Raw genomic sequence first — 27,184 nt, forward strand, 5'->3', positions numbered from 1 at the left:
GGGGGGAAATGGAAGAGATTTAAACAAATTTTTCGCTGATGGTGCTACTGGGGATAAAGTGAACTCAAAGGAAATGCTACAAAGGGGAGACAACTTGATGATGGTGTTTTTTTTAAATAAATCTGTAACTTAATTGACATTTGTTGGATAGATGACCATTCATTTTTTTCTGTACCTTGATATAACATTTTGCAAAATGTTATTTTCAATTTTTATTGATAAAGTACATTTTAATGATTTGTTGAAATGTCTGATTTTCTTAATTTTAAATTTCCAATACTTGAGGATTTTCAATTTTGTAGTCAGACTGAAAGAAATTGTACAGCAGAGGTGTATAGAGCAAATGTGATGCATTAAATTGCTAAAGTTAATGCCATAGATGAAACCATTTATGCATAATACATGTGTGATGTTAATTTTTAATTGATTTTCTAAAATTTGCAATGAATGAACAAGAATCATGCTTTGTATGTTAATTATAGACATTCCTTAAAAATTAAATACACACATTTCTTCAAGTTCCTTTCAAAAAACATGTATACATATCCAAATAAGGGGAACAAAAAACGATTGGTAAAAGTTGTCAATCTTAAAGCATTTGAAAAAAAATTGGAATGTTTTACAGAAAAAGAGAGCCTCTAGAATTTTCATATAAAAAAGAATACAAAGAAATGAATACTTGACTGTTAAGAGTTGTGGAAATAACAATAATTTGAAATATTTTGTCTCAAATCTGAGTGTTTTTTAGAACATATTGAGTAAGAATGTTTTTTTTACAACAATTGAGAAAGAATAAGTTATTCTGTATACTACTGATTTATCTGCAGTTTATTATTACTTTACTTTTTTCTTGAAAATTGAAGTTGTTTGAAAGAGATTTTGCATCATATGCCACTTTTAGGGCAGCAAAATATTCATGAGATTTGACATTGATTAACCCTTTTTGCCTTATTGTGAAACAAGGTTAGCTTTTGATATTGTGTTTTTCTGTATGCATAATGGTCAGTTTTATACACGTAGCTTGTAGAAAATAGCAAGTTTGTTTTAATGTATTTAATTTAATTTAAATTTTTGACCAAAGATGTATAGTGTGCTATTTCAGCTTATTTATTTTGAACCATTGTCATTATATTTGTCTGAAAAAAAGGATGCATGCAAAATTTCTTTCCATATTTTGCAATAATAAAATCATAGCAATAGTTAAAAGATTTTAATGATGATGCTAAAGTTTTAGTTTTAGTTGTCTGAACTTGAAGATCTATCTATTTATTTTTGCACAAGATATTGATAATGTGAATTGTATATATATTTTCTTTTTATGATTTATGGTGCTTAATTTAAATCAAACAATTTTAATTTCATGTGAAATTAGTGTTTTTTAGTCACATTCATAAAATGCTATTTTAAAGTAAAATGCAAAAGAAAATTTGACAAAAATAAGCTGATTTTTTTAAAAGAAATATGTGAAATATGCTATAAATCAAAATGAAAAATATATACCTGTATAGAATATCTGAAATGTTACCTTAAGATATAATACTTTTTGGAAAATGGTTTTACCTGTATTTTAATCACAGTTATTAATATTTGCTTAATCATTAATAATAAGTCCCACTTGTTTAAAACTTGTGTATTATATTATCATCAGTATTAATAACTTAAACTTTACAATATTGTATATTTAAAAATTATTATGTTATAAATATACACAAGTTCAATATTAGATCTTATATTCATAATTAGAATGTCATTTATAAGAAAAAAGTTTTTATTTATTAGTAACTCAACAATTCTAATATAGATAAGTCCTGCCATCATATCAAAGTAACTACTCAATTTTATTAACATTGTCTCCATAGCAACAAGAATGCTCTGTAAACATATTACTATCGTGCAGACAACCGTAGAATGTTCTTTTTTTTTTTAACAATTTATGTAAATGTTTCGGATAGCCAATGTTTCATCCTTAGGAATTGGCATAGGTATGATAGTATCTTGACACTAGTTTGGAAGTATTTTGAGCAAGTCACTTTTATATTTAATGAATGACTATTATTTATTTTGAATTTATTGAACCATAAAATTAATTATTGACTCTTCACATTGAATAATCCACGAAGTGGATAATGTAAAATGTGAAGAGTCAAAAATTAATTTTATGGATCAATAAATTCAAAATAAATTATTGCCATTCATTATAAATAAATTTCTATCAAAAATAAAGCTCAAAAAACTTTTTAAATTATTTATATTAGCAATAACAACATACACACATCTTGGCGTATGAATACACAACGTCAGAGTGGGCATGTTGCCATAAAAATTGACAACATTGAAAATAAAACTAATACTTTTAACCAATCAGAAGACAGTAAATACGCCAATTTTATTTATTTCTTGTTGAAGTTGAGGGTTTACTTTGATTTCCATGTAAATTTCTGTATCTATAGATTCACATTTGTAACCAGTGATTTTATATCAATACAACTTCCAAGAATCAAAATAACATTCCAATGTCCAATGACATTCTGGTTAGTTTTCTATAGCATAACATGGACTTTGCCATATCTTCAAAGGGGAAGAAATTGTGTGTTTGCACCTTATCTGAAACCATTTGCATATTTTCAATGAAACTTTCACAGAATCTTTATATTTAAATTGCATGATGATTAAACAACTTTGTGGGGTTTTAGACAAACCATAAACCCTATTATATAAGCATAAACATGTAAAATTAACTTTAAGCAAAATATAATTGTCTTATTCTTGTAAAAAAAAACGTTTTAATATTGAATGAGGCTGAGATTTTATGTATAGATTAAACTTAAATATTTTTAGTAGCAGTTCATAATAAATCATGTGATATTTGCATAATATATTTATTGAATTTCTCTTATATTCATATTTTTGACTTATTTCATTTTGTAAATATTTCAAAATCTCCATTGCATTTGATTTTTAAGCATTTCCATGCATTGATTCAAAGTAATTCATACGTTTTATTGATAGCAAGTGATTCAAAGTAATTCATACGTTTTATTGATAGCAAGCTTGAATGTATAAATGGTGCTTCAAAGTCTGCCAGCTTCAGAGATCTTTTAGCTCTTTGATAACTGGCTTATATGTTTTCATTTATTATAAGGCCAAATACATTCTTATTTGTGATTGAGATAGGAACTGTACATTTATTCTTGGACTGTGTTGCACTTAGTGACTAACTTCAATTAAAGTTGAATGCTGATTTGATTTTAATTGTAAATTAAAATTGTTTCATAACAAATGGTACAATATAATTAAAACTAAGATTTAAATGCTATTTAATGTTAATTACCTTTCTAAAATGCCGTTTTCAATATTGAATTGTGATTAAATTTGATTTAAATTTCTCACAAACAATAATTTTGGGAAAATTACACTGTTTAATATTCTTTATCCCCAAGTTAACATGATATATGATCGACTACTTTGGAAAAAAGAAAAACCCTTTAAAGGTGTTGAGGCAAACATTTATTCGATACTCGCCCGTTTTATGCTGTCACTAACATTGTTTGAGGGGGACTTTTATGTGCAGGTTAATGAAGAATTAAAAATTTTGAACTAAATATAGTGTATCCTCAATGATATAATATTCAAGAATAAATATACTGTAACATTCAGAGTACATGGTGCTTTAGTAATTGTCTTGTAAGATATTAGTACATAATGTATGATTTTGAATGAATATCTGATGAAATTACCATTGTGTATGTAATTTTTATCTCAGATAATGGTAATGTTGTTTATGAAGACTTTCATATTTTAATGTATTGCAAATATATGTTTGCATTAAAATTTAAAATTTATCTGCACTTATGACAATTATTATTTCAATATTTTACTTGTCAGCTACTTTACAAATGTAAACTGCATTATACTCCTGTGTGTTATTTAAGGGGATATACATTGGTAAAAGGAGGGTATTTGAATTCAGTAGATTGATCAATGGTAAAAGTATCACCAAAAAATTATTTGTAAAGCTGATAATGGAATTTGAATAATCTGCGTTGCTTAGTAGCAAAGGGTATATTTATGAAAACGACAGATACCAGTTTTTAGTTATTTAAAGTCCCTAAACTTGGGGTTTCCTCTGTAAAGTAAAAAAAAAATATATAAAGACTTATAAGTGTAGTACAAAATGAAGTAATGCTGTTTTTATGGTCTTTTTATATAAATTCAACTTGAATTTGATTTGTTTTTAAGAGATTTCTGTTTTGAAACGATGTAACTTTGAATTGTGCAATAGTAGTTTCTTTTTCATTGCAAATGTGGAAAATGTATTTGTGTAGATAAATTGTTACCATATGCTGCTTACTATAATATTGAAAATAATGCAATCGTAGGAATGAAATTTAATTAGTAAGTTTGAATCCTGACAAATATCTGGCAATTTAACAAGCTGCAGTTTAGTACTGAAGTTAGTTATTGACACACAAGCGAAAATCAAAACATATAAACTTGGAATTTTGTGTTCCCTGAATCAGTATTTGCAACACACAGCTTATCCCAAATATTAGATAAGTAGTACAATTTTAATTATCATTTCTCATTGCATTTCTGTATGTATTGTCCAATTTTATTTTCTGTATAAGCATGGACCAGTAACATTACTCTATATCTATGACCTTTTAACTTGTTATGTTTTAACCAATAATCTGTCTCATTCTAAGGGGAGATAATCATATGTGGATCTCAGTGTGTTGATATTGTGGTCTGTATATTCCTTGCTCATTCTGACTGAGATACAATAATAAAGTTTAAAAATTCAATTATTTTGTTGTTTATTTTATTATACCCCGGCTTTAAAAAAAGGGTGGGGGGGTATACTGTTTTACCTGTCTGTCCATCCATCCATCCTTCCGTCAGTCCGTCCGTCCCATGAATATTTTTTGTCGCATTTTTCTCAGGAACTATAGAACTAGGATTTCTGAAATTTGGTTCCAGGGTTTATATTAGTCAGCTATACCGCTTGATGCGTTTTCAGATTCATCACTCAACAACTTCCTGTTCACCGAACACTTGTATGATTTTACACATGATAGCCAAGTTGAAAATTTTGGTCACATTTTTCTCAGGAACTACAATACAAAGATTTCTGAAATTTGATTTCAGGGTTAATATAAGTCAGCTATACAGTGTGATGCGTTTTTCCGATTCATCACATTTACACTATTAATATTATCCACTTGGAGTGGGGGTATCATCAGTGAGCAGTAGCTAGCAGTTTCACTTGTTACATTTGTTGTTCTACTTTGTGAACAAGATAAGGATTTGAGGAAAGATGAAATTTGCAAGAATCTTATTTGACCAAAGCAGATTAAAAGACCTTTCCAGATTACTGAACTATAAATGCATTTGGGTACAATCATTTGTATGCATCGCCTGCTATAGGGGCATGGTGAGTAAAACAGGATCCTTTTAATCCATTTTTGTCAAGCCTGTGACTTTTGTTGCAGAAAGCTCGACGTAGGGATAGTGATCCTGCGGCGGTGGTGTTAGCTAACATCTTTAAAGCTTTATATTTTAGAAGGTGGAAGACCTGGATGCTTCATACTTGGTATATAGATGCCTTATGTTATGATTTCCGTCTGTCATATGTCCACTGTCCTTGACCTCATTTTCATGGTTCAGTGACTACTTCAAAAAAAGTTGTAATTTTTTGTAAAGTTAATTTATCTCTTATAATGAGTAATAGGGTAACTATATTTGGTATGTGCATACCTTGCAATGTCCTCATGCCTGTCAGTGTTCACTTGACCTCAACCTTGTTTCATGGATCAGTGAACAAGGTTAAGTTTTGGTGGTCAAGTCCATATCTCAGATACTATAAGCAATAGGTCTAGTATATTTGGTTTATGGAATGATTGTAAGGTGTACATGTCCAACTGGCAGGTGTCATCTGACCTTGACCTCATTTTCATGGCTCAGTGGTTAAAGTTAAGTTTTTGTGTTTTGGTCTGTTTTTCTTATGCTGTATGCAACAGGTCTACTATATTTGGTGTATGTAATGATTGTAAGGTGTACATGTCAAGCGGGCAGGTGTCATCTGACCTTGACCTCATTCTTATGGTTCAGTGGTCAAAGTTAAGCTTTTGAGATTAGGTCTTATTTTCATACACTATATATGCAATGGGTCAACTGTATTTGGTCTATGGAAATATTATATAGTGTATGTCAGTCTGGCAGGTTTTTTTTTACCTTCATTTTCACGGTTCATTGCTCAGTGTTACGTTTTTGTGTTTTGGTCTGTTTTTTTTTTTGTTTAGTTTTCTTGGTTAAGTCTGTTTTTGAGAAACTATAAGGAATAGGTCAACTATACTTAGTGTATTGAATGATTGTAAGGTGTACATCTTTTTCTTGTTTGGTTTATATGACCTTGACCTCATTTTCTTGGATCATGTTTAGTTTATGTGATAATTGTAGTAAAGCTTTATATCTAGGACTATCAACATAATATCAATGATAAGTAAAAAAGGCGAGATATTTCAGAATGTGCAAACAAACATAATGAAAAATTTTCATTTTGTTGAAAATTTAATTTTGTGGTTCACCAATACCAATGACATCCACAGAAATTGGTATCCCATGAATAATAATGAATCCATAGAAGTAGGTTCTGTTGAGGGACCATCACATTGACATTAAAATGCACCGTAAACAGGGAAATTTTCGCTATTTTTCGAGGTAAGACTTGAAACACAAAATAAAACGACAGCTAAAATTTCAAGGAAATTCTAGTCATAAGATGAAGACCATACATGTATACGTGTATGAATAGGATATGAAGAGGACCACTGTAGAACACGATTTTTACGGACCACAGATCGATATCTAAAATCATAACTGTATTTCTAAATGAAAAACAATGTTAAAAATAATGACTTTAACTCAAGTTAATCTCATTAATTAACATTGAAGACATCTCAAGCAAGCGTACATTACGGATATTGTTATGTACACAACACTTGTAACAAATAGGTTAATGACATCTGTCAATCAGTTAAAAGTATAGCATCGTTTGACAGCATTTAATATACTCTTAATTAGGTCTTCTTTTCTGTTATTGCGTATGTGCTTTTACAACCAGACAAGACACAATTTTTAATCTCTTTTAACAATAATAAACCAAACACCAAAAAATTCTGATTGATTTTATCTCTTTGTTTACAATACATGTAAAGTTGTTCACTTTCTATTTCCCTTATGAAAATATTTATATAGGCCATAGGGAAATTGTGAATTCAAAACGGCCTGAATTAAGATTGTGTTCACAAAACGCAAAATAAAGACGGTGCGAAAAATCTTTAGTTCACATATAAATTCTAAATAAAACCCTTTATAAACTTTGATTGATTTTCATATGCTGAAGACATCATCTTTCAATTAGTGTAATTGAGGTCTGGAGGAAGTACACCACTAATTAATGGCCCCATTGCTTTCTATGTTAAATTCCTCAATTTCGAGTGGTCACAGCTCTTTTATCTTAAGTTCAAATAAAGTGACAATCATTGCATGTCAAAGCAACACCTTCTGGTGTCCTGTACTGAAAAAATCAACATACCTTACATTGCATATAAGAAAGAACTGGTTCCCGGAACTTCGGATGTACCAAAACAGGTATTTCCGATCTGACAAAAAGGCAAAATGTACCCTCCTTTTTAAATTTCATGCCATTTTTTTATTATTCAAATTTATCAGTCAAAAATTGTTCTGCAATGATCACCAGTCATGCAGCTTTCATTTGATACCAAAATTAATAAAATATTCTAAATATATTGAAAGTTATGTCCATGCATAGGAACTATTTTGTGTTAAATATGTACTACTTTCTGGTATGTGCTTTCTGGCCGGGCCTGAATTAGTGGTGTTACACCTGGAGTTAGCATGTGAGTAACTGGTATTCATTGTTAGTAGTCCTTTGTTAATCCATGTTTCAATGTTATTTTGGGGCCAGCTGAGGACCACCTCCCAGTGTTGGATTTTCTCTCTCCATTGCAGACCCATTGGTGGCCTTTTGGCTGTTATCTGCATTTTGGTCGGGTTGCTGTCTCTTTGACATATTCCCCATTTCCAATCTCAATTTTATTTATGAGTCAAAAGCCCTTTTTTCAGTTTACCTTCATTAGGAAAGCTCAAATCAAGACATTTGAAAGCCTCAGCCAATGGATGCATAAATATGCTTCAACCCAAGGAGCTATATAAATTTAAAACAAAAAATACAATTAAACCATTTAATTTTCTAATTAAATAATAACAAGTTAAAATGAACTGTACTAACATAATATCAAATGATATGCATAAAATAAGGATACTAATTAAAAATATCATATACATTTATCTGCTGCAATAGTATACCTAATATTACTTGAGTATAAAGTCAAATGGAATTTCTAGTATAATATACATTATGTAATACTTCTGTCAAAATACCATAATGAATATGTTTGACATCTTTTAAGTTATTAAATAATTAAAGTCAAAAATAAAATTTAATTTCAGCTTCTTAAGCCAATTAACAACTTAAGCAAGAGCTTCTCTTTAAAATAAATTGGGTCTAATATCATAAAAAAATAACAAATACAATCTATGAATACAATTTCTACATAAAAATGAGACTAAGATCTCAAATTTTGAGTTTAAATCTGATATATCTTCTTCTTAAATACTTTTATAACATGAATAAAAATGCCAGTTTTAAATAATGCAAAGCAGACCAAATTACATTTATGAATAATAAAAATAAATATTGATTTCAGAAATTATATAAAATCAGACTAACTTACACTGAAAAAAAGACATGGCTATTTCCCCCGAATAACTTACATGATCATTGAAGAAACTTAAATAAAAAATATTTCTGTTTTTATGTCCACTGATTTTTCCATATACAAACTGATTTTTGTAAGAAATTTATTAGCTGTCAATTATCTCTCTAGGTATGACTTTTGAATTAAATATTACATACAGAAATACATGTTCAATGATTGTTCTGCAATAGATAATAGATACAGTAACATAATACTGAAGGCGGACATTTACTTTTACAGATACTTAAGTCTGGGGTTGACGTCATAAAACTTTGCTCATTGCTTGGAGCACAAAAATCATGCTCAATACATGAAATAAAACATTTTTATTGGTTGCTTTTCGAGTACGAGTACAAAAAACTAACTCGAAAGTTTTATGACTGCAAGGCCAGGATTGAACTTTACCCATGTAATGGTCTTTATTACAATTATATATAATTCAAGTACAAGTGCTGTAAATTTTCTGAATTCTAAATTTACAGAAATCAAATTTTAGTAAGATTTATCAATCTAGTTTTTGTAATATTGTGAATTTTTCATACAACTTTGACTTAATAAGACTACTTTTTATTATAATTTAATAATTTCTGACAAACATACTTTTTTCTTAAAAAAAAAAGAAAACAAATTTGACTGCATTATGGTTTCACAAGCTCTGATTGGCAGTACTGTACCATTTTCTTCAACAAGTGAATGCTGTTTACAAGACAACAGGTCAATACAAAAATATGTTTTTAAAAATAAACATTTCAAGTCATTTTGTTTAAATCTTGAAATTGTAAAGACATTTTTGTAAATTGGATATATCCAAATTCAATCCTGTTGCAGTAAACAAGTTGAGTAATATATAATGTACATGTATACGAAACACAGAAATGCTGTCTTTTAATAATAAACATACATGTTCACTTGTTAATCAAGCTCAGACACCTATCATAAGCCTTTATAAAATTGAGACAGGGAAGTGTGGACTGATTTAAAAAAAAAAAGAAAAAAGTACTGAATTATGAGTCAAATGAACTTATGTTCCAATTGCAGAATCGAGAAACATAAAATGGAAATGCATTGACTGTGAACTTTTCATCTGTGCCACAGTAAAATCAGTTTTACAATTTATATATATTCTTTTTCATTATTTTTCCAGCACTTTAAGACTTTAAAATGCAAAAGCTGCAAGTTGTTTTTCTATTTAAGACTACACCCATCTAAATAAAAAAAAATATGATTTTTTAATCTTATTTTTTCCTTTGAATTCACATATCTTAGTTTTAATTTAAGTTCCATACAACAATGATATTTGGCTTGATATTTGGTCAGACCCTTTAAATAAAAGACCATTAAAAAAACAAAAGAAATGCAAACTTATCAAGTGATGTTCACGTATTAATAAAATGCATTCACTGCAGTTGTACAGACTAGCAAACAACACCACAGTACATGTTAAAAACTAAAATTTTTAATTGCACGAACTCAAAACCAATAAAATGGAAGTGTATTGACTGTGATTATTTATTGTACACTAACAGGGGAAAACACACTATAAAATGGAAGTGTGAAGACTGTGAAATTCTATTGTGAAATAAATCAAGAAACAAAAAAAACAAAAAAATTATGTTAAAATGCTTAAATCCTTTAAATATTTTGTAATAAACTTAGAAAAACACAAAATATAAAATGGAAGTGAAATAAATGTGAAATTCTTATGTGTTCTTACTGTAGAAATACATATATATAATATTTTTTTTACACAGAACAAATTAAATGGAAATGTTTAGACTGTGAACTTTTATTGTGCCATATCTAGTAAAACACAAAAGATAAATTGGAAGTGAATATAGCGAAATTCTCATTTGTACTCACCGTACAGACCAAGAAAGAGAAATAATATCTAACAAAAAAAAATAATTTGGAAATGTCTTGATTATGAACTTTCATTGTGTCTTAACTTGTAAAACGAAATAATAAATGGAAAATGGAAATGCAAAGAATGTGAAATTCATATGTTTACTAACTGTACAGACAAAGAGAAATAATTTCTTACACAGAAAAAAATAAAATGGAAATGCATTAATTGTGACGTTTTTGTGTGCGATAAACAAGAAAAACACAAAAGATAAATGGAAGTGTAAAGATTGCGAAATTCTTATTTGTACTCACCGTACAGATAAAGAAAGAGAAATAATATCTTACACAGAAAAAAATAAATGAAAATGTCTTAATTATGAACTTTTCTGGTGTCTTAACTTGTAAAACGAAAAAAAATAAATGTAAAATGCAAATACAAAGAATGTGAAATTCTCATGTGTACTATTTGTACCTGTAGACAAAGAGAAAGCATTTCTTATGCAGAAAAATAAAATGGAAATGCTTTAACTGTGACATTTTATAGTGCAATTACAAGAAAAAATGCAAAATATAAAATGCAAGTGTGAAGATTGCAAATGTCATGTGTTCTAACTATACAGACACAGAAAAAATGAAAATGTTTAAGTTGTGACCTTTTGTTGTGTAATTACAAAAAACACAAAATATAAAATGGAAGTGTGAAGACTGAAATTCTAATTTAACAGAAAGACTATAAAATGGAAATGTATTGACTGTAGTATTCTGATGTGTACTATTTGCAAGAAAAGGACATTCCGTAATATTCAATAATTGAGTTATTAAAATTCAAGTACCAGGACTTCAACACAGAAATCGAAAATAGTAAAAACTTTCAACACATGCGTAATTCATACTGTATGATTATACAGCAGAGTTTCAACAGAAACTCTTAAAAAGATCTGAAGAATATTAGCACCTCTTTTTGTATAAAATATGTACAAACTTCAGAAAGAGAAAATTAAGTCCAATTGAAATGCACTGAAATTAAACTCTTATCCTGCTTTAACTGATTGTTATATAAATTATTATGTATGTATAAATTATTGAGAGTCATTTTTTTTTAACTTGTTTGAAATAAAACTTCAAAGGCAGAAACAATCCACTGGAAATGTTTACAATGTGACTTATTAATGTGTGACAACTAGTAAGAACAAGTGGTAGTGTAATCCATGGGAATGGCAGATAAAAACTGACACAATTTTTTTTATAAATACAACCTATGTACAAACTTTAAAGAAAGAATGCAGCAGTTCACTGGAAATGTAGCACATGTGAATCACTTTTGTGTGACAAGTTTTAGAAAAAGTTCCAGGGACCAGCCAGATAAAACTTGAGACAATATGTTTATTTTAAAATGTACAATCTGTGTACAACATCCAAATACAGAAAACAATCCACTGGAAATGTAGCACATGTGACTCACTTATGTGTGACAAGTTTTAGAAAAAGTGCCAGGGACCAGCCAGATAAAACAAGAGACAATTTGTTAGTTAATGTACAATGTGTGTATTCAAAATGTGTACAATTGCCAAAGACAGATCCATTGGAAATGTAGCACATGTGACTCACTTATGTGCAACAACTGTAAGGACAAGTGCCAGTGTCATCCATGGACATGGCAGGTAAAAACTGAGACATTTTTGTTTCAATAACCTGTGTACAAACTTTAAAAACAGAATACAATCCACTGGAAATGTAGCACATGTGAATCACTTTTGTGTGACAAATTACAGAAAAAGTGCCAGTGTCATCCATGGACATGGCAGATAAGACATGAGAAAATTTGATTTTAATAAACAATCTGTGTACAAACTTCAAGGACAGAATACAATCCACTTGAAATGTATAACATGTGACTTACTTTTGTGTGACAACTTAAAAAGAACAGGCGCCAGGGATCTGTTAGCTTAAACAATATGTTTGTTTATATACAATCTATATCAAAATGAGAAGGGGCACGACCTTTTTTGTGACGTCTAGATGGGGTGTTTTTAAGCTTGGGATCTTAGGATTGATCCTTTCAGGATCCAGGATTTTTTTTCTTCGAATTTCGGGATGTCTGGATTAAATTTTTTTGAATTTAGGACTCAAGATTTCATTTTTTTAAGCCTGAGAGTTCGGGATCAGGACCCCTCCGACTCCCTCCCCCCCCATTACAATTGCCAAAGACAGAAAAACAAATCCACTGGAAATGTTCCAAATGTGAACTGTTAATGTGTGACAACTGTAAGAACAAGTGCTAGGCACATGTCAGATACAAAATAAGACAATATGTTTTTACCGTACAATTTGTACAAACTTGAAATACTTATTAAATCTTATCGAATCTTGTTAAAAAATGTATTCAATGCTTTATAAAATCATAGACTTTAAAGATGTTTTTTTAACTATTTTTTTTAGTAAACACTGATGCTTCTTTCAGAAACATTCCAGATTGAGGAAATCAAGGAAGGTTTGTGATAATGGTACTTGGAGAAAATGGGAAAATCAACCCAGTTACCTGGCAATCCATGAAAATTAGAAGTACATTAGCTAGCGAAACACTGGCTTTAGCAGATGGTATTGATTGTGCAATATCACTAGTAGTCCTATAATATATAACTTTGGAGTTTACATTCAACGTTTTTTATCGGATTTTTTTTTTTTTACTATCATCACACTAGCTACTTTGTATAATGAGCTAATAGTTGATAAATGTACTTCAGGAGGAGGTAATCCAGTTCGCGGTGTTGACAATAAGGACCTTTTTGAGGCGGTACATTCAAAGAAAAATGTATTTGAAAAGAGACAAAGACTGGAAATTTGCTGCATCAAGGACATGATCAAAACAGGAGAGTTAACCGTCCATTAGATTGAAACAAATGGACAAATTGCTAATGTAATGACAATGTATGGTGCCAGTGCACAGAACTTTTTACATTGTTTTGAGACTGGATTTGTTAATACTGTTTTTGTGAAGTACATTAATTTGTGACACTTACAAAAGTGATATATATACAATGTATTCGAGAACAGTAGTTAAAAAAAAAAAACAGGAAGAGAAATTAGTTATTATGTAGTAAGGCAATATCTATACGGATCAGATTGTTAACTATTTAGTTTAGTAGTTTATTTTATTATTCACAAAACATAGATGTCAGAAACAAATATGTATGCAATGTGTACCGTCAACTGTTAACATTAAATCTTATTTGAAGTACATGTATATTGAATGATTATTTCTTTCCAGAGGATAACAAAATCATCAGCCTAAAGGATGTAGGCATGCAGACCGAAGAATGAAATTTTTACCGACATCAAGTGTGATGAACATTCTCAGTAGGATTGTGTCTTGTTTTGTAAGACATCTTGTGGCAGTATAGATGTACACAGTAATTCATTAGAAACAGAAACAGAATCTGAATTAAAAAATGTCTATAATCAAAAAAACTTTGAAAATGGATTAATCTGTGCAAAAAATACAACAATTATTACTTCCTATGAATATTGTTGTTATCTATATCTGACAGGTGTTTGAGCTTGCAGTCTGTATTACATATTTTTTACGAACTTTCTTACTATTTGGTTAAATACGACTTTTCATAATATGTCAAAAAGTCTGCAAACAGAACAACTTATTAAGATTCAAGCTAAAACAGTTACAGTTCATATATTAACTTATTTAAATATTTAGAAATGAGTTATCACAAAAGACAAATTTGTTCAAAATTAAGTCAATAAAAAATAATACAGATTTTATCCTAACTAGAATAAACACATTGTGTTCAACTAAACAAAATTAAGCCCACAAATACATATTAGATGATTTTTGTTATATATAATATCCATAATATTTGTTATATAGTACCTGATTTCAAATCACATTTATATTTACAAAAAGACAAACTGTGTGTACACTTAAACAGATCTTCAATAATTCTTTGGTCATTTCCAAATGAATACATCTTGCTACAAGTGATTTACCCTTTTTAAAATAGATAAAATCTGACTACAGTCAAAAACAGCCTTTTTAAAAAACTAAAGTAAATATTTTTTAAAAATATCCAAAGAAACCAGGCTTATAATTTGTTATGCCAGACACACTTTTGCCTGCATAAGACTCATCAGTGGTGCTTGAATAAACAAGAATGAGTCCCAAGTACACGGATGCCCCATCTGCACTATCATTTTCTATGTTCAATGGACCGTGAAAATGGGATAAAATCTCTAATTTGGCATTGAAATTAGAAAGATCATGTCAAAGGGGACATGTTTATTAAGTTTCAAGTTGATTGGATTTCAACTTCATCAAAAACTACCTCGACCAAAAACTTTAACCTGAAGCAGGACAGATGGATGGATGAATGGACGAATGAATGAATGGACGAACAAACAGACGCACAGACCAGAAAACATAATGCCCATAAATGGGACATAAAAAAGTTGGGGAAAGGAATAAGTTAACCCATGTATAACTTTGGATGTAAAGGAAAACACTATAAATTGCACAAAAATGAATAACCATACATTAGTATTGCAGTAAACATATAAGAAATTTGAAGATATTGTAGATCCATTAGATATTAATTCTTGAAACAATTTGTAAAATATTCTAATACTTTTATGAAAAGGCATACATATATATATTCATTAATCACAAAGTTGTCTTCAAGTAAGAATTCTCCGTTTTGACTACAATATATTATATGGAATGATTATTGTGAAAATATGTTACTTTTCCCCTCATTTTTGTTATTTGAGCAGTATATATAAAGTTATACAGCTGTTTCAACAATTCAACATGCACTGATTAACTGTAAGAAATGTAAAACAGTTGCACTTCATTTTTTTATAATAAAATATAAAATGTTGGTAAAATTGAAAAGTTTTGATTAAAATTTAATCTTAGTTTCAGATTTGTGAAGTTTTCTTTTTTTAATAGCACCAAAGAATGAACACTGGTGGAAAGAAATGTATGCCCATTTTTTTTTAAATAATAAAACTCAATTCAGATTATTGACATCCAAATGAAGTTGCATAAAAAAAACAAATCAATTTACTGAGGTAAATATCTTATTTAATACCATACACAATAATATACCCACGATTTATTAAGAGTAAACTTCATTATATTACAATTTAAATAAAGAAACAAATATATACCCTAACAAAATTCTTTCTAAAACAATAACCAAACTACGATAACAATCTGAGCTAAAATATATATCACTGTAATACACGGATATGGAATGAAAAATATATCTATTTATACGAGATCTAGGAGTATAATATATAACATGGCACTTTTTATTTTACAATACAGCTTGGATCCAGGATTTTAAAAAAAAGGTGCCCCGGCATTGGCAATCTAACGTTTAGAGTGATACTTGTAAAAAGTCAATGCATTTATCTTATATGAATTATTCAATGCATTTATCTTATATGAATTTTCTAAGTCCACCTCTGCAGTATATTGGTACTGTACTTCAATTTAAAAGACAGACCCTGATACATTGGACATATGAACTCCGAATTGTGAAATGTTGCAAAGGCTAATTACAGATTTTTTTTCTTTAATTCAGCAAAATTTTAATTTAAAAAGTTAATATTCTCTTCGTCTTGATATTGTACAGGAAAATAACACATATAAATTATGTGCATTCAAAGCATTTTTTCTGGATTTTTATAAACCTTCATCAGGAAAACTTTAACCTAACATTTTATTGTAAGAATTGTATAAAAACATCTAGAGCTATTACCAAAAGGTGCTGAATAAGAATACTGAATTTCTTCTACAACCAACTTTGACTTAGGATGTTGGAACCATAGTTTCTAAAGAATGTCTGAATCTTAGTTCAATAAATTAGTGATTTGCTCATAAAAGGCACTCAGAACTATAGTTCTCTTCGTCAAAAAATTAAAAAATTGTCTCATGTATTAACCAATTTTGTATAAGCATAAAAAGGCAAGAGCAGAAATCTCATCTTTTTTATTTGATATTTCATAAAAATTCTAAAATTTTCATGTCTCGTTTCACATTATTGTGTGTCTCCAAAAATAATATATATACAAATGAGAGACTTTTTACATTTAAAAAGGAAAAAAACACAAACTTTCAAAAAATATGTTTAAAATAAAATTTAAAAAAAATATTTAAAAAAAACAATCTGCTAAAAAAATGAGATTGGATTAACCTGATAGCAATGTGGTCCAAGTATTATTATACTTTTCTTTAAAGATAATATCATACCCCAGAAATGATTGAATAAGTATACCTTCAGAATAAAATTTACTTTGGTATTTCATTTGGCACTTACACATATTTTAGAGTGAGGTATAGGATTTTTTGTACACAATGTTTGACAATTTTGCTGAAAAAAATTGTGCTGAAAGCTTGTTTTTATTTTGCTCAAATAAATAGATGTGCCGTTGAAGCCTGGAAATCGTTCAGAATGGAAGTTTGTATGAAATGATATTCAGGGGTATGCTTTTGACAGACATGTACAAATTGTTTCAGTTCTTTCAAAGGAATACCACAACCACTGCATAACACACATATATCATCTTAACCAAACTTCAGGTCATCGAAATCGAAATATGACTTAGAAACATAATGTCAACTTAAAAAAATCCTGTGTCACTGCTCTCATATATAATTGACTGTTTTTAATCATGACAAAAGTTTAGAAAGACATTTTCCACGTAAATTTCTTAACTATTGCGAGAACAAACAATACAGGAACCTTGATTGTCATTTGTTGATGTGGTTCATAAGAGTTTCTTGTTTTATTTTATAGATCAGACCATTGGTTTTCCTGTTTGAATTGTTTTACACTGAAAGCCAAATTTGAGATCAACGTATAACAAAAAATAGACATGAATTATACAGTCTACACCCAAAACTTTTTCAACTCCTAGTTCGAAGACCAATATTCTGACATTTTTCTTATTAATCCAAACAAAGTTTTGCAAAAACTTACTAGTCTGAATGAAATTTTACTAGTCTGGGGCATCGGACTAGTGGCTAACTGTGCAGACTGATTATAAAAATAAAATAGCCTATATATGAGATCTGATTTATACATTGACATGAAAAACAATCCTAAAATTTAAAACCTGTTTTATTGGAAAAAAAACAACCAATAACTTAGCAAAGCTTAGCAAATATCAACAGTATAAAACTTTAAAATGTGAACACCATTATAAAATGTGAACACCATTATAAAATGTGAACACCATTATAAAATGTGAACACCATTATAAAATGCCAAAAATAAATGTAAAATATAAGCAAAGTTTAACATAAATTCAACCCATTAATGGCATATGAAGCAAAATATCAACCATCGATATGTCAAAAATAATTCAAAGCAAGCGAACAATCATTACAGATTTAACAATAAATATATATGGCATATAGTCCAAAGTTTTTTATCAAAAGTGTAAACAAAATTTTTAAATAAAAATATAGTTTATTGTTTGCAAAATTAATGCTACTCGGTATAGAAATTCCTGTTGATCTTTTAAGAAAAACAGTGGATCAACAATGGACTATCAACCATCATTATACATTCCTGTCTCACTTATAAGCAGATTAAAATTTTAAACTTTTCCAAAAATCTTCACAAATGATTAACAAGCTAAGGGAGGTAATACATTAGAAAAACATAAATATACCCAGTTAATACATATAAAACAAATTTACCCAATAAATACATGTAAAACAAAAATAAACTATAAATCTATAATATTAACATTTAAGGACCATCTAGTCATCAAGGCTCTTTAAGATACAAAGAAAATATTCACATATTTAACAAGTAATTTCAGCGTCAAGGTAATTGAATTACAACTAAAGTGTAAAAATATTAATTTTGTTTCAAACATGAAGAGTATACACTTGCTGATTTTGGTAAAAAACACTTGTCCTAGTGATAATTCTAAGTGAATGCTGGTGATTACTGGTGTTGTTTCAGTCTGAAATATTTCCATGTTTTAACAGATAGAAAATGTAAAGGTCAAAACGCAGAATTACCAGAAATCACCCTGTTTCACTGTGATTAACTCAACTCAATGGTTATTTTCAACAGAATCACATAATGTGTACCAAGACTATGCAAATAACCAAATTTCTTATGAACTTAAAGCACACCTTTGTTACTTTAAAAAGGGGTTTATTAATTGGTTAAAATTCACAATCTTTAATGCAAAACATGTTTGTGTTGTTCTATTTTCAAGTTTTATTCCTATTTCTGATTTTTCAGGTATGGGCCATTGGGATATCTTAGCATTTTTCAAAAATGTGACTTGACTCTTTTGCATGAAAGCCAACTATTAAAGTAAAGTTGTAGACTTCTTCTTTGTTTTATTTTTCGAGGTATATTAAAAATAGATAAATTCTTTCTCATGTTCCTAATGCTGCCTTTTTTCTATAAAGGAAGTCCCATTAAATAAACAATTAAAAATTGAAATTCCTTAGAAAGAACAAATCTTATATATTCCATATATTTTTTAGAGTAAGGCTTCATTTACATTTACTTAGTATTTAAACTAATAAATTGTAAAAAAATTAATATCAATTAATAATGCAGTTTCTTTCAATGTATTGATACAAGTTTTTGCTTTTTATTAAAACTTTACAAAACTCAAAGGCATGTATATTCTGTATCTTCCAATTTCGGAATTAACATTAGATTCAGATTGCTAAAAGAACAGAAAATTTATCAACAAATTTCAATTCTATCTATTGTAAAATTTACAAAAACTGGGATAAAAAGTATGTAATAACTTCCATAGACTGCTTTCCTTAAAATAACATATAACTACCATTAAATGTAAATGCATGTTAACCCTGTCAAAAATTAAATAACTTTGAACAATTCTAAAATTTTGATAAAACAAATTTTACCACCTTATAGCTAAATTTAGAAAACTTTCTGATCAGGGTTCAAGGTCGTCTACTTTCATTTTCCTTTTCAGTATATTTCCCCTGCTGTCCTCAATCAATACAACAATAGTAATGGCACTAGATGGCATGTTATCAATACGGGACAGTTTCAAAGTGAAAGTCATTGGAGGTGGATCATGAATAAACTCCCAATGATGGAACACCACCCCTTCTGGATCTTTTCTCAGCTCCACTAGTCGAAGACCACATGGTGCTGTAATTTTACTCCTGCAAAGAAAAAGAAAGATCTAAACATTCATTTTTCACTAAGAAACAGAATATTCAACATGAAGCCCTTATTTTTCTGAATAAAATGTTTTGTAGTTTTAATTTAAATTTCCTATCATGTATGTAAAAGTACAAATAAATACCCCATCAAAACACAATCACTAGAAATAGATACCTAAATGCCATCTTACTCTCTTAAAGAAAACTGGACATTTTTAAAACTTATCTTAATGTAAACATTTAACAATAATAAAATATTTTTGTCATAATTTTATTCATCTGCTAAGAAAAGTTAATAAGTCATCTCTTAAAAGAACTCCTCAATGTGAATATCATTACAAACTTACCCTGAGACAGACGGTAAATATTTCTGATTGCATTGACTGGTCTGATTAAACCATCTGTAAATCAAAATTGATAAATTTTTAATGAACATGTACTCATTTTTGTATTAAGGTTTTAATTATTTTGTATGTAAATCTGGAAGTTAGCTTTCTTGTTCATTGTCACTTGAATTATCATTCCAAGGTTTTTTTTATAGCTGAATATGAGTTATGGGTTTTGCTCATTGTTGAAGACTGTGAGGTGCCCTAAAATTGTTAAATTCTATGTCAATTGGTCTCCACCATGGTGAAGCGTTGTCTCATGGCAATCATAACACATCTTCAATTTTTTATGTATATCTGTTTCCAAGGCAACTTCTGTTTTTTTTTCTCACAGAAAAATTTATTAGAATCATTGTATGTTTTACTATTACGAATTTTGCACTGTAAATCTACTCACTGAGGAAAAAATGTACTTTCATGGATATCTGATTAAAGGCTTGCGAAAGTGTGCATACAAGCCTATAAAATATTTATACTTTGTTGAAAATTTCAATTCCTTGTTTACCTAGATATAATCCATAAACCAGGTGCTCCGCAGGGCGCAGCTTTATACGACCGCAGAGGTCGAACCCTGAACAGTTGGGGCAAGTATGGACAAAACATTCAAGCGTGATACAGCTCTGAATTTGGATTGTGATCAAATTTTTGACATTTTTTTTACACAAAACAAATGTCAAGATTTTACAAATCAATTAAAGATTTCTTCTTCAAACTTTTTAAATCTAAAATTAAATAGTTGACACAGCATAGGTTTCTGACACAGAATGAATGTGGTCTAATGAACTTAAAAGTTTTTTTTTGCCTTTGAGCAATTCACTATGCTGTTGAATATTAATCCTCTCAAAAAAATGTTTGAAGAAATTTTCTTTTTATTTATGAAATCTGAAATGAGAAAAATTTAAACCCCCCCTTTTTTTTTCACATCCCCGTTTCCCTTTTTCCAAAACTGATATCAATTCAAATTTCTAAAGGAGTTTGCAACAATAACTACTCTTTTAAATACATCATAAAATATTAAAATGTAAAATAAAGTGCTTGTTATCACTGAATGGTAAAGATTGGTTGGTAGTAAAAGTGAATATACATTGTTTATTGTATAAAACAATAAAAAAAACTTCATCAGCAACATTTTATATTGGCAAATTTCCAATGAAGTTATTTACATAAAGTTATTGGCAAATAAAAATAGAAAATGACATCATAGTCATGTCTTTCAAATGTCCAACATACATTATCTAAAAACATTTTAGATAAGATAAGGAAAAAAAGCTTCATCATCAACATTTTATATTGGCAAATTTCCAATGAAGTTATTTACATAAAGTTATTGGCAAATAAAAATAGAAAATGACATCATAGTCATGTCTGGCAAATTTCCAACATATATTATCAACTACTATTCTATACAAAGAAAGATAACTCCAATTGAAAATTAATTGCTATTGCACAATATTGTGCAATTAGATATTTCTTGCTATTGTGCAATACTGTGCAATTGAAAATTTCTTGCTATTCAGCTGTTGCTATTGCACAATACTTGATATGGAATCCTGATTTGGACCAACTTGAAAACTGGGCCCATAATCAAAAATCAAAGTACATATTTAGATAAAGCATATCAAATAAGCCAAAGAATTTATTTTTTGTTAAAATCAAACTTAGTTTAATTTTGGACCCTTTGGACCTTAATGTAGACCAATTTGAAAACTGGACCAAAAATTAAGAATCTACATACACAGTTAGATTTGGCATATCAAAGAACCCATTTATTCATTTTTTGATGAAATCAAACAAAGTTTAATTTTGGACCCCCATTTGGACCAACTTGAAAACTAGGCCAATAATTAAAAATCTAAGTACATTTTTAAATTCAGCATATCAAAGAACCCCAAGGATTCAATTTTTGTTAAAATCAAACTAAGTTTAATTTTGGACCCTTTGGACCTTAATGTAGACCAATTTGAAAACGGGACCAAAAATTAAGAATCTACATACATAGTTAGATTCGGCATCTCAAAGAACCCCAATTATTCAATTTTTGATGAAATCACACAAAGTTCAATTTTGGACCCTTTGGGCCCCTTATTCCTAAACTGTTAGGACCAAAACTCCCAAAATCAAACCCAACCTTCCTTTTATGGTCATAAACCTTGTGTTTAAATTTCATAGATTTCTATTTACTTATACTTAAGTTATGGTGCAAAAACCAAAAATAATGCTTATTTGGGCCCCTTTTTGGCCCTTAATTCATAAACTGTTGTGACCTCAACTCCAAAAATCAATCCCAACCTTCCTTTTGTGGTCATAAACCTTGTGTTAAAATTTCATTGATTTCTATTTACTTATACTAAAGTTATTGTACGTAAACCAAGAATAATGATTATTTTGGCCCTTTTTTGGCCCTTAATTCCTAAACTGTTGAAACCAAAACTCCCAAAATCAATCCCAACCTTCCTTTTGTGGTCATAAACCTTGTGTCAAAATTTCATAGATTTCTATTCACTTAAACTAAAGTTATAGTGCGAAAACCAAGAAAATGCTTATTTGGGCCCTTTTTGGCCCCTTATTCCTAAAATGTTGGGACCAAAATTCCCAAAATCAATCCCAACCTTCCTTTTGTGGTCATAAACCTTGTGTTAAAATTTCATTGATTTCTATTCACTTTTACTAAAGTTAGAGTGCGAAAACTAAAAGTATTCGGACGACGACGCAGACGACGACGCCAACGTGATAGCAATATACGACCAAAAAATTAAAATTTTTGCTGTCGTATAAAAAGTATACACAATCTAGATGTGTTGAAATGACACTAATGGCCCTTTTAAAAATTCTGAAGGTGTATCAAAAAAAAGTCTGTATAATTGTGATTTTCAACAGTTTTCAAAGTCTTAAACCCTTAATTTCGGCAAAAATCAGCAGAGTGGAACTAAACTTAAACTTGATCTGTAACTCATCATGGTTAACTCAATTGCAAATATAATGGATTGTTGAGGAATAACGGAATGACAGAAAAGGGTAACACTATAAAGTACCGACAACTTGGTTACAGGGCCATAAAAATGATAATGAATTTATAGTAGTATAATCTAATGGTAATGTAAAAGAACAGCAGATGACCTATATCAATTTTTCATGGTTTTATAGAGATGAAAAGGGGTGCATATTACACAGAACTGCATACAATACACAGTTAAATATGATAAGTGGCTTGTGGAAGTCTGCATACTAGCCTACAGAATTTTTATACGTTGTCGACCATTGTTTACCCTAACCATTCAAACCCATAAAAAAGTGTACACAACAAATGATAAGGAATCCATATTAGTATAACCTGAATGTACCAAAACATACTTATGGTAATGTAAAAGCACAGCTGATGACCTATACCAATGGGCCCCGCCATCTTGGTACATAATATCTGGAATTCTGATTGGTTCCTCTGGAGAGTTAGGTAGCATGGCTGGCACTGTTGTCATTGGGGACTGTGAAGTAGACCGTGATGGCATACGAACAGGTGACTGAGGTGCTGAGGTAGAACTGGTGGAGGAGCAGGAACTGTTTCTTTCTAAAAATAGATTTCACGGTATATACACTACAATGTATTCTACTTACTGTGATTACAATTTTTTTTGTAGATTACAGGGAAAATTAAATTTTTCATGTATTTGATTTCATGGGCTTATTTAAAGTTCAAGCCCAAAGAAAAAATACTTTGTTAACCATACAAAATCGTGGTTGGATTATAGTGCTCAAAATCCATGAAAAAAATGGTGTCCCGTGAATGACAATGAAATGACAGTATAAGGTGTGTTATCGGACCACAGATGAATTATCACGTTGTGATTGGTTAAATGCCGTCACGTGGTGACCCCCTATGAGACCGTATGGGGTTAGTAAGTTTCATATGGGGTTCATGACGCGTTAATGGCGATGTCATCTATTAATGTTGTTGTGTTTCATTGTTTATTTTTCAACAAAACGCCGCAGAAAAAGTCCAGCGTCCGATAAATTCGTTATACGGTTAACTACTGACCCCCTACGGATCCATAGAGGGTGAATAAAATTCATAGGGGACTCGGCCTCCGGCCTCACCCCCTATGGATTTTACTTACCCTCTATGGATCGGTACGGGGTCAGTAGCGAACCATATATTATAACTTATATTGTTTTGTAACAGTCCATAGTGCTGTGGATTTAATAAGTTATTTTTTGTTATAATGAATGAAGGTAAACTTGTGTTTTCGTGGATAGTGGATTACATGGTTTTGCCATAATCTACATACCAGATTATAAAGGATTTGTATTCCGTTAACATATAAATTTATGGCTAACCTATTCCCACGAAATCCATGGAAAATGATACCCAATGAATTATAATAAATTCACAGTAGTTAATAAGACATTCATCGTACCTCGTCTACAAGTTTTGTTTAGAAGCTTCCCTTCCTGGCTAAGAAGAAGTTCCGTCACAACTTCAAATCCATCTTCATGACGTAACATCTGATGTTTCTCTGTTCCATCATAATTCTTAATGCTAATGGTCATTGATGAAGGTGATTTTTTGGACTTAAACCCTGTTTCCAGTTTGACAACTAAAGGTTGAGGTGATACACTATTGCTGCCAATGGAGGAAGGCTGAAAAAATATAATGCAAATTCAGAACTTGTTGTGTACATTTATTATTGCGATTTTTGAAGAATGGACGCATATGCCAGATTAATTATTGCGATGTCAGGAAAAGCTACCTACAAATATATGGATCAGATATCATAATTGTGACTCCTTATTATTGCGATACGCATCCTGAGTCGCATTATTGACATTAACAAAAACCTTGCAATAAATTCTGAATTTACAGTATTCAAGTTGTGAAACCTGCACAAAAATGAGATTCCATATTTACGGTATATAAAACAGAGACATCCTTGTTTCACTCATACACCCATTAGGGTCATTCAAGGAAAACTTGTCAAGTGGAGGTTTTGGTAGACTCAATTTTTAAAAAAAAACAACCACTCATTTAAATTTTGTTTGGTAACAGAATTTTATTTGCTTCCGACCCATCCCTCAGTAAAAATATCTTGTGTAATCCTCTTATATTCTTGATGCTATTGATTTTAACTTAGACCCTTTAAATGAATATAAGAATGTGCTTGTTCTCCAGTTTTCTAGTTCTTTGTCAGATAGGATTGACCGTTGTCTTTATCATTAATGTAACTTGCTTCATCACTACCAAATGGCAGAATAAAAACCTTGTCTTTGCAAAGATCATGACAATATGTATACTGTTTTTTTATGTCAGTTAAAAATGTTTTGAATGGCTAGCTAAAGCCTGCCTCTGAGTGTGGGATTTTCTTGCTGTGATGAAGACCCAATGGGTGGCCTTAAGCTGTTTTCTGATTTTTTTGAAGGGTTGTTGTCTCCTTAACACATTCCCCATTTCCTTAATTTTCACCTTTTAAAGAAATCGTAATCTCTTATAAACTTCCAACTCACCTTTCTTATTGGACTATTAAAATAAAGTTTGCAAGGTGCGTTAGATGGACTGACACTAGATTGCCTCCCTTTATCTTCATGGGAGGTCTGCATTAAACTATCTTTACTGGAGCTTCCTGAGCTTAGTTGTTTTGATTTTTTATGTTCAGGATGGTAGCCACATAAAGATTACCTACTTTTCATTTTTTTATGACCACTTTTATCTCTTATAAATATTATTCTCACCTTTCTTATTGGACTATTAAAATAAAGTTTGCAAGGTGCATTATATGGACTGACACTGGATTGCCTCCCCTTATCTTCATGGGAGGTCTGCATTAAACTATCTTCACTGGAGCTTCCTGAGCTAATGTGTTTTGATTTTTTATGTTCAGGATGGTAGCCACCTATAGATTTGCCATTTTCTTCGTTTGTGGATGTTTTTGGAAGACTTTCTCTGCTGCTAGACTCTCTGCTACTGCTTGGCTCTCTGCTCCTTTCTGAACTTTCCCTGCTGACCTTTGACCTCTGAACTGTAAACACTCTGTGGATGTCATCAAACCCTCTAGCCATGATTCCTGTAGGAGTATGGGCCAGGTCAAAGGTGTGGCCCAATTCATGTAGTGAAGCACCAAGTCCTGTGGCATAGTTACCCCAGTAAGTTTCTCTAGAAGCAAACAAAAAGAAAGTCATATATTTCTTTGTAAGACGATTATGTTCCTATTTTTGGTTTTATCAAAAGTAGTTATTTTGTAGTTAAATATTTTAACTTCAGTTTTATTTCTATTTTATTGTAATGTTTCCTAATTTAAATAATGGATGTTTGACGTTTCAATTCTTTTCAGAAGTTGGTTTTTAGACAAATTTTGGTATTCTGATAGTTCAGCATAACAAGTGATTACATATTGCTTCAATATGATGATACTATTAGGTGAAATTGTTTTCTTACAGCATGTGTTAAGGATATAATTTCTATCGATTGATTGCCATTTCCTTTACCTCCAGTGGCAAATATCTTATTTGTAATCAGCATCATAGTACAGTCATGACAGTGATTATATATTGTTTGAATGTGATTCTACCAGAACTCAATTTCTTATTTGCTTGAATTTGATGCTGCAATGTATCAGAAGTAATTTATTTATTTTCTTTTACATTATACTATCAGAAATCAATTCTTATTTTCTGGAATGAGATGCTACCATCAATTCAAATTCAAATTATGAAAATAATTCAAATTTCAACTAAAAAAAATAGGCATGCATATATCTTTATAAAGGGACATAACTCAATAATAGTAAAAGTAACACAACCCAAATTTGAACTTGATCTGTGTTTTGTGGTAATAAGCATTATACATAAGTTTCAAAACATTTGGTTAAGCAAACTAAAGTAAGAGAACAGAAACTTGTTTTGGTATGTATAGACATACAGAAAAGCCA

The 27,184-nt window shown here is 30.0% G+C and overlaps 1 protein-coding gene across 1 annotated transcript in view; it reads right to left on the reverse strand.

Annotated features, from left to right (window-relative positions):
- Positions 1-8,253: 8,253 nt before the first annotated feature.
- Positions 8,254-27,184, reverse strand: part of LOC143075953 (uncharacterized) — a 29,412-nt gene continuing 10,481 nt past the window's right edge. The window contains exons 4-8 of the mRNA XM_076251555.1: positions 25,989-26,409; positions 24,680-24,902; positions 23,619-23,832; positions 20,229-20,282; positions 8,254-19,881 (exon numbers count right to left, since the gene is read on the reverse strand). Coding sequence (XP_076107670.1) covers positions 19,647-19,881; positions 20,229-20,282; positions 23,619-23,832; positions 24,680-24,902; positions 25,989-26,409 — 1,147 coding nt within the window. The 3' untranslated portion in view covers positions 8,254-19,646. The remainder of the gene's footprint in view (positions 19,882-20,228; positions 20,283-23,618; positions 23,833-24,679; positions 24,903-25,988; positions 26,410-27,184) is intronic.

This window comes from Mytilus galloprovincialis, chromosome 5, assembly GCF_965363235.1.
Source record: "Mytilus galloprovincialis chromosome 5, xbMytGall1.hap1.1, whole genome shotgun sequence".
NCBI classification, from domain to species: domain Eukaryota; kingdom Metazoa; phylum Mollusca; class Bivalvia; order Mytilida; family Mytilidae; genus Mytilus; species Mytilus galloprovincialis.